Source organism: Nicotiana attenuata, chromosome 2, assembly GCF_001879085.1.
Source record: "Nicotiana attenuata strain UT chromosome 2, NIATTr2, whole genome shotgun sequence".
Lineage (NCBI taxonomy): Eukaryota > Viridiplantae > Streptophyta > Magnoliopsida > Solanales > Solanaceae > Nicotiana > Nicotiana attenuata.
The window spans coordinates 77,892,008-77,901,093 of NC_031990.1; the positions used below are offsets into that span (position 1 = coordinate 77,892,008).

General features: G+C 41.6%; 1 protein-coding gene across 1 annotated transcript; it reads right to left on the minus strand.

Moving 5' to 3' along the window:
- On the minus strand, positions 5,377-7,294 carry LOC109221349. The gene is made up of 2 exons (XM_019385829.1): positions 6,172-7,294; positions 5,377-6,068 (listed from the first exon to the last, which is right to left on the minus strand). Exons 1-2 carry the CDS (start codon positions 7,292-7,294, stop codon positions 5,377-5,379), a joined length of 1,815 nt encoding a protein of 604 aa, XP_019241374.1.

Consider the following 9,086-nt stretch of genomic DNA (forward strand, 5'->3'; position numbering starts at 1 on the left):
CAGCTCAACAACTAAATCACATAATTACAGCACATATATCGGTAAGAAAGAACCACTAAGCGGTGTTCTGGAATGATCCAGACCGCGTTTCCCACAGTGCACGCCCATACGCCCGTCACTTGGCACGGCGTCACCTTCATAATAATCATGAAACACATAGTTCGAGGTTTCGAACCCGCAGAACCAAGATTGGAAGCGTTACTTACCTCGGGCCAAGTCAAACTCTAGTCCGCGAGGCCCTTTCCTCTCGATTCGTCCTCCAAGTGCCTCGAATCTAACCAAAATCAGTTCATAACCATCAATATATGCTAAAGGAGTGAAACCCTACGAAATTAATCAAATTACAACACAAATCCCGAAATTGACCAAACCCGACCCCCGGGCCCACGTCTCAGAATCAGACAAAATTTTCATCAATAGAATCCTTATTCCCCCACGAGTTCATTCATACCAAAAGTACCAAAATCCGACCACAAATGACCCCTCAAATCCCTAATTTTAAGTCTCCAATTTTTTCCAAGCCCTAACCCCCAATTCGCTACTGATTTCCCATAGATTTCAAGCTTACAACCTTAAATATCATAAAAAAAATGAGTTTAGGGATCAAGGACCTTACCTCTAAGAAACCCTCTTGAATTCTCCCTTGAATTTGCTCTCCAAAGCTTCTTCCCGTTTGAAATGTTATGAAAAATAACCCAATTCGCGAAGGGTGAAATATACATGTTCTGACCCAGTAAAACTGCATCTGCGGTCTAATTATCGCTCCTGCGGACCCGCACCTGCGGTCCCAGGTGCGCATCTGCGGATTTCACTTATCCGCCCAGCCACCGCACCTGCAATCAAATTCTCGCACCTGCGCTATCGCAGGTGCGCCCAAAGTTCCGCTTCTGCGGCTCCACCCTTTCCCTCTGTTAACCGCATCTGCGACTTCACGTCCGCTTCTGCGGGCCTGCACCTGCGGTCCCCAATTCGCAGGTATGGTTATGACAGGTTCAGCAGCTTCAGCTGCAACTTTCAAGTTCCAAACTTTCCGATAACCATCCGAAATCACCTTGAGGCCCCCGGGACCTCAACCAAAAATACGGACAAGTCATACACCACTATCCAAACTTCGAAACACCTAAAACAACATGGAACATCAAATGAACCATGGATTCAAGCCTAAGAACTCCAAAAACTTCCGAATTTCGCTTTTGATCAAAAAGTCTATCAAACCTCGTCCGAATGACCTGAAATTTTGCACGCACGTCACAGATGACACAACAGACCTACTCTAACTTCCGGAATTCCATTTCGACCCCTATATCAAAATCTCCCCTATCAACCGGAAAACGCCAAAAATCCATTTTCGCCAATTCAAGCCTAAATCTACTCCGGACCTCCAAAACACATTCTGATCACTCTCCTAAGTCCCAAATCATCACCCAAAGCTATCCGAATCATAAAACCCAAATTCCAGGATCATTTGCTCACAAGTCAACTTCCGGTTGACTTTTCCAACTAAAGACCAACTTAAGAGACTAAGTGTCTCAAACCTTTCCCAAAACCATTCCGGATTCGAACCGACTAACCCGACACCACATAATACAGATGACCAAAGCATAAAGAAGCAGAAATAGGGGAAACGGAGCGGTAACTCATGAAACGACCAGCCGGGTCGTTACAGAATGATAGCCTTTCGCCATCCCAACCTGAGAATGCTAAGTATATAAAAAATGCCCCAACAGAAGCGTGTCAGACATAGTATCTCTTGACCGCATCTGCATCGACATATATATCAGTCACCTCTCCTTCTATATTTGCCAAGTGTAGATCTCCTTTTGACAATACTTTCTTGATGAGGTAAGGGCCTTCCCAATTCGGTACAAAATTTCCTTTTGCTTCTTCCTGGTACGGAAAGATGCATTTCAAAACAAGCTGTCCTACCTCAAATTTTCTTGGGCGCACTTTCTTATTGTAAGCGCGTGCCATTCTTTATTGGTGTAACTGACCAAAACAAACTGCCGCCAAACGCTTTTCATCAATTAAACTCAACTGTTCCAATCGGGACTTGACCCAGTCAGTGTCCTCGATTCCTGCTTCAACAATGATTCGGCGAGAGGGAATCTCAACTTCGCAGGTATGACCACTTCAGTGCCATAAACCAATAAGTAGGGTCTTGCGCCAACTGATGTACGGACAGTTGTCCTGTATCCCAAAAGAACAAAAGACAGTTTCTCGTGCCATTGTCTAGACCCTTGGACCATCTTCCTAAGAATCTTCTTGATGTTCTTATTCGTAACTTCAACAGCTCCATTAGCTTTGGGTCGATAAGGAGTAGAATTGCGATGCTCAATTTTAAATTGTTCTCATATCTCCTTCATCAGATGACTATTCAAATTAGCAACATTATCTGTAATAATGGTTTTTGGAATACCGAAACGACAGATGATGTTGGAGTGAACAAAATTTACTACTGCTTTCTTGGTGACTGCCTTCAATGTAATAGCTTCCACCCATTTGGTGAAGTAATCAACTGCAACCAAGATGAATTTGTGCCCATTTGAAGCTTTTGGCTCGATTGGTCCAATGACGTCCATTCCCCAAGCAACAACAGGCCAAGGAGCCGACATAGGATATAAATCTAAAGGAGGAGAGTGAATCAAATCACTGTGAATCTGACACTGGTGGCACTTGCGAACAAAATGAAAGCAATCTCTTTCCATAGTAAGCCAATAATATCCTGCCCGAAGGATTCTTTTGCTAGAACATATCCATTCATGTGCGGACCACAAACTCCCGAATGCACCTCATTCATAATCATTTCAGCTTCTTTGGCATCCACACATCTCAATAAATTCAAATCTGGGGTTCTTTTGTATAGGATTTCCCACTCAAAAAGAAACCATTAGAGAGTCGCCTAATAGTTCTCTTTTGATCCCTATTAGCATGTTCCGGATATTCTCTTGTTTTCAGAAACTATTTAATATAATGGTACCATGGTTCACCATCTGGTTCTGCTTCAATTTTATTGCAATAACCATGTTGATCCCGAATTTGAATTTCTAATGGGTCAATGTGAGTATTACCCGGATATGGAAGCATTGAGGCCAGGGTGGCCAAGGCATCGACTAATTCATTGTGAAACCTGGGAATGTACCTGAACTCGATGGACATGAAACTTTTTCTAAGATCTTCCACACATTGTCTATATGGAATGAGCTTGATGTCTCGAGTCTCCCAATCACCTTGAGCTGCTGAATAAGCAAGTTTGAATCTCCCATCACCAACAGTTCATGCATATTTAGGTTTATTGCCATGTTCAGACCCATGATGCAAGCTTCATATTCTGCCGTATTGTTTGTACAGAAGAAACAAAGTCGCGCGGTGGCAGGGTAATGTTGCCCAGTAGGTGATACAAGAATTGCCCAATCCCTACGCCTTTGATGTTGACAGCCCCATCAAAGTATAGTTTCCAAATTTGACTGTCATCTTGGACTACGTCTTCAACTAAATTAACCTCTTCATCTGGGAAATATGTGTTCAAAGATTCATATTCATCATCGACTGGGTTTTCCGCCAGATGATCAGCCAAAGCTTGTGCCTTCATGGTAGTGCGAGTGACATAAACAATATCAAACTCTGTGAGCAAGATTTGCCACTTTGCCAATCTTCCAGTTAGCACCGGCTTCTGAAAGATGTACTTCAGGGGATCTATTCGGGATATGAGGTAAGTTGTATAGGCCAAAAGATAATGCCCAAGCTTCTGAGTGACCCAGGTTAAGGCACAACATCTCCTTTCCAAAAGAGTGTATTTGGCCTCATAAGTGGTGAACTTTTTGCTCAAATAATATATTGCTTGTTCCTTTTTGCCTGTAGCATCATGTTGACCCAGAACACAACCAAAGGAACTATCCATTACTGACAAATATAAAAACAGAGGCCTACCAGGTTCCGGCGGGACCAAAATAGGGGGATTTGACAAATATTCCTTAATCTTATCAAAAGCTTCTTGGCACTCATCTGTCCACTTGATAGCGACGTTCTTTTTCAACAACTTGAAAATAGGCTCACATGTGGTTGTAAGCTGCGCGATGAACCTGTTGATGTAGTTCAACCTCCCGAGTAAACTCATGACTTCTTTTTTATTCTTCGGGGGAGGCAGCTCTCGAATGGTCTTTAGCTTGTTGGGATCTAACTCAATGCCTCTTCGACTAACTATAAAAGCCAAAAGCTTCCCAGAAGGAACTCCAAATGCACATTTAGCTGGAATGAGTTTGAGATTGTACCTTCGTAGCCTTTTAAAGAACTTTTTCAAGTCTTGCACATGATCATCTTGTGTTCTGGACTTAATGATCACATCATCAATATATACTTCAATATCTTTGTGTATAATGTCATGGAATATGGTAGTCATGGACCTCATGTAAGTTGCCCCTGCATTCTTCAAACCAAATGGCATGACCCTATAACAATAAGTTCCCCATGGAGTTGTGAAGGCAGTCTTTTCTGCATATTCTTCATCCATCAGAATTTGGTGATATCCGGCATAACAATCCACAAAAGATTGGATCTCATATTTAGCACAATTGTCAACAAGGATATGAATGTTGGGTAAGGGAAAGTTGTCCTTTGGACTTGCTTTGTTTAAATCCCTACAGTCAACACAAACTTTGATTTTTCCATCCTTCTTTGGCATTGGCACCACGTTTGCTAACCATGTGGTGTATCAGACGACCCTGATCACATTTGCACTTAGTTGCTTTGTGATTTCTTCTTTAATCTTATCACTCATGTCTGTCTTAAACTTCCTTTGTTTTTGTTGGATTGGTGGAAAATTAGGGTATGTGGGAAGCTTATGGACCACTAAATCGGCACTCAAACCGGGCATGTCATCATACGACCAAGCAAATACATCTCCGTACTCGAACAAAACTTGAATTATGGAATCTCTCGTCTTTTGTTTAGTATGAATGCTTATTTTTGTTTCTCTGGTTTCTTCAGGACTTCCCAGGTTAATTGCCTCAGTTTCATTTAAGTTAGGCTTAGGCTTATTCTCAAATTGATCCAATTCCCTTTTTATTTCCTTAAGATCCTCATCTTCATCATTCTCAACTTCTTGATTCATTATTTCGAGATTAGACAACTTTTTAAGATCCGAGCATAAATTCTGCGTACATGTCATGTTTTTAAAGCCAGCATTAACGAAACTGAAAATGATGAGAAATTAACAAAAATTAGGGAAAGGAAAAGACGGAATTCTACTATGAAACTGGAACTTCATTTCATTGAATTTGAAAGGATAGAAGGGTTAACATCAAAGCAAAGCAATTAAACTAAAATATCTGGATTACAACCCTTTAAAAAATCCAAATACAGAAAAAGCAACAAAACAGACTACCAAGACTCCTTCCTGATGGGAAGCGGAGTTGCTTCCCAGTTGTTGAGCAAGGTATCTGGACCAATCAGCTGAACACTTGCACGGCTAGGGCCCTCACCAACTTGAACCATATTGATCTCATAGAACATCCCCTTGATACCCTGACAAACTTCATCAATGTCATCCTGAGTAGCATGATTTTGGACTTCTTCAAATTGTGGCTTGGCAAAAGAGTAAGTAATGTGAGGGACTGGTTTGGACAAATTCCAACCATTCTTTTTGCGCGCCTTGGCTCTGTTTATGTTAGCTGATATTGGTTTAAAACCCAAGCCAAAGGTATCTTTCTTCAAAAAAGGAGCAATGGGGTTCACAATTCCCTGCAGAGAGGATCCTAATCCTTTTCCTGGTTCATAACTGTTCCTCAGCATCAACGAAGCTACCATCATATATGTGGCTGAAAGACGGGGATGCAGAATTGGTTTTCCTTCTTCCACTTGGTCCACCTCAATCACCTCAAAATGCTTGATATATGATGGATTCACATCCTTCCTTGGCCTCGATACATGGAATGGACGGGTCATTATAGGCGGAAGAGTCGTCCTCCCTATGAACAATAATTTCTTGCCTGTCATACTCGAATTTGACCATTTGATGTAGGGTGGATGGTACAGCTCTGGCCATATGGATCCATGGCCTTCCCAGAAGAAAACTATAGGAAGTTTTCATATCCAACACTTGAAAGACAATGTTATAATCAACGGGGCCGATTGTCATGGTGAGTTCGATCTCCCCAATAGTGTCTCTTCTTGAACCATCAAAAGCTCTGATGATGACACTACTAGTTCGAATTCTATTAGTGTCAATGTTCAGCTGTTTTAGAGTAGAAAGAGGGCATACATCTACACTTGAGCCTCCGTCAATCATGACTCTTTTTACGTAATGCCCTTCACATTTGACCATAAGATGCAAAGCTTTATTGTGCCCAGCCTCTTCCTCAGGCAAATGATCATCGCTGAAAGAAATTTTGTTCACTGTTGTCTTTTCTGAGACATATGCCTCGTTCAAAGTTTTGATCAACACACGACGATGTTCTTTCGAGTGCAAAAGCAGAGATAACAAAGATATCTGAGCAGGGGTTTTCCTTAGTTGGTCAATGATTGAGTATTCTTGCATTTTCATCTTCTTAAGGAATTCCTCCGCTTCTTTTTCTGCAACGGGTTCTTTCACTGGCAAGTGACTTTCCCTGGCTTGCTTAGCTTTTCTCAATTCCTCTGGTGAGTAGAACCTTCCAGAGCGGGTCAAGCCTCCCATTTCATCTGTTTCTTCTACTATCTCTTTTCCTTTATATGTCATAACAGTCTTGTTATAATTCCAGGGAATAGCTTTTGTGTTTGTAACTGGGAGTTGTGCAACATGTCGGATCACAACTAGCTCTGTTATATTTCTCAAACCATTATTCGGAACAATCTTTTGAATGCCCCCAGGGATGTAAAGTTTTGGCACACCCAATTGAACCTCGACCTTTTTTGTGCTTCCAGGGACGTAGAGAACCATTTTTTCAGAACCTGCCATGCTTGAACTAGAACTTGCACCTTTCACAATCAACGGTGCCAATTGCGGTGGGCTTACTACCACTTTTGGCTCTTGGCCTATGGTCCCAACAATCATCTCTGTCTTGCCAGACTGCTTATAATCCCGATCATCACAAATCATCCCAATAAAATGTGTATTATGATGAGCTTGGAGCGGATTATTTGTGATATTAGGATTATCCTCATTATTTGTCACCACAATTGCCTTTGCTTCAATCAAATTTTCAATAGCTTTCTTTAATGTCCAACAATTTTCGGTACTATGACCTTGGGTGTTTGAGTGATACTCACATCTTGCATTGGAGTCAAAACCTTTTAAATTTGGATTCACATAACGTGACATGATAGGTTCGATCAACTTCAACTGCATCAACTTTCGAAATAAGCTTGTATACGATTCTCCAATTGGGGTGAACTCTTTCTTTGGCTCCTGTTCTCTCACATATTGTCACGACCCAATTTCCCCTCCGTTGGGTTTCGTGATGGCACCTAGTCTTAAGGACTAGGTAAGCCTAATAATTGCGGAATAACAACAATAAATAGGTTACATCATGAACACCTTCCCAAAACCCGATACTACAAGTTATAAGCTCTACAGAGTTTCGCTATAATTTCTAAACACAACCGTATGGAAATAAGTACAACAGTGTGAATATGAAAAAGGAAGGTGACTCCGAAGCCTGCGAACGCAGCAGCGGGGCTACCTTGAGTCTCCTCGGCAAGAATCTGCACAGCTACTAGCGAACAATACCTGGATCTGCACAAAAGAATGTGCAGAAGTGTAGTATGAGCACACCACAACGGTGCCCAGTAAGTATCAAGACTAACCTCGGTGGAGTAGTGACGAGGAACAATCAAGACACCTACTAGTCTAATATACAGATCATGATATTTATATAGAGGCTATGCGATACGGCTAACAATACAGTAATTAAAAATAAGGAAAGAAAACAGCAAGTACTCAGGGGAACACCATAAGGAAAATACGGAAAGGTAAGCGAGAATACAACCCAAATCCGAAATCACAAATACAGTAAAGACAAGTCATAACTCAACAACTCCGATAGTTTTCACCATAAGTCTTAACCAGCAAGCGTCAATCAAAGAGCCAAACCTTTCAAGTGATAAAAATGTTTCGAAATATACTTCATTCAAATAATTGTTCTTTTCAAAAAGAGTTCTTTCAAAATAAATGCTTTTCGAATATAATCTTTTCAAATAGATAACCTTCGCATATCAGTCACCCTGTGACACCTCACCTCATAATCATACAATACGGGTCTCAATACCTTAACCCTAACACTTGGCATCCTCTGCCCTCATCACACCTCCTGATCATACTGACAACTCATGTGCCCCAAAAGAGTCATTCTCACATGGAAGGCAAATAACAAGGGTGTGCGTCTATACTCAGAAATCTCAAAGAGCCTCCTACCCGATAAGGGTGATTAACCACGTGTATGCTTGTGCAATTGTCCTAACATAGTTCGTACCAACTAGTAGGTATAAGGAATAGAACGGACAACACCTATAATGTTTTACACAGGGATAGGATCGATGAAAACATCATCAGCTCAGAACACAATGTTTTTAACGGGGGATCTCCCAGGATATCGTCCCGTAGTCCCAAACGTAAATGTGCAAAGGATCTCCTGGGATATCGTCCCGTAGTCCCAAAGTAAATATCCAGTACAAGGGAATCTCCTGGGATGTCGTCCCGTAGTCCCAAATATAAATATCCAGTGGATCTCCCGGGTGTCATCCCGTAGTCCATCTCATAATGCGCAGGGAAATCTCCCGGGTGTAGTCCCGTAGTCCCAAAAGTAAACATGCAGGGGGATCTCCCGGAATACCTATCCGTAGTCCCAAAGTAAACATGCAGGGGGATCTCCCGGAATACCGATCCGTAGTCCCAAAGTAAATACGCAGCCCACCAATAGAAACAACACTTACAGCACAACAGAAAGCTCGTACATCACCACAATACATATAACCACAACATGATAGAAATACAAGGTAAGACAAGTAAATCAACTCAAGGGCTATAAATCAAAAGGAAACGGTAGAACCAGCTCACAAGGAATAACCACAGAAAAGAATAATGGCATAAAGGGAACAGTTCAACAATGGAAAAA

Bases quoted from the DNA above. Each gene is read 5' to 3' on its own strand.
- LOC109221349 (XM_019385829.1), bottom strand. From the start codon at position 7,294: ATGTCACGTTATGTGAATCCAAATTTAAAAGGTTTTGACTCCAATGCA. The intron at 6,069-6,171 runs GTTCAAGAAGAG...AACTTCCTATAG, and splicing joins CATCATCAGAGCTTTTGATG to TTTTCTTCTGGGAAGGCCAT.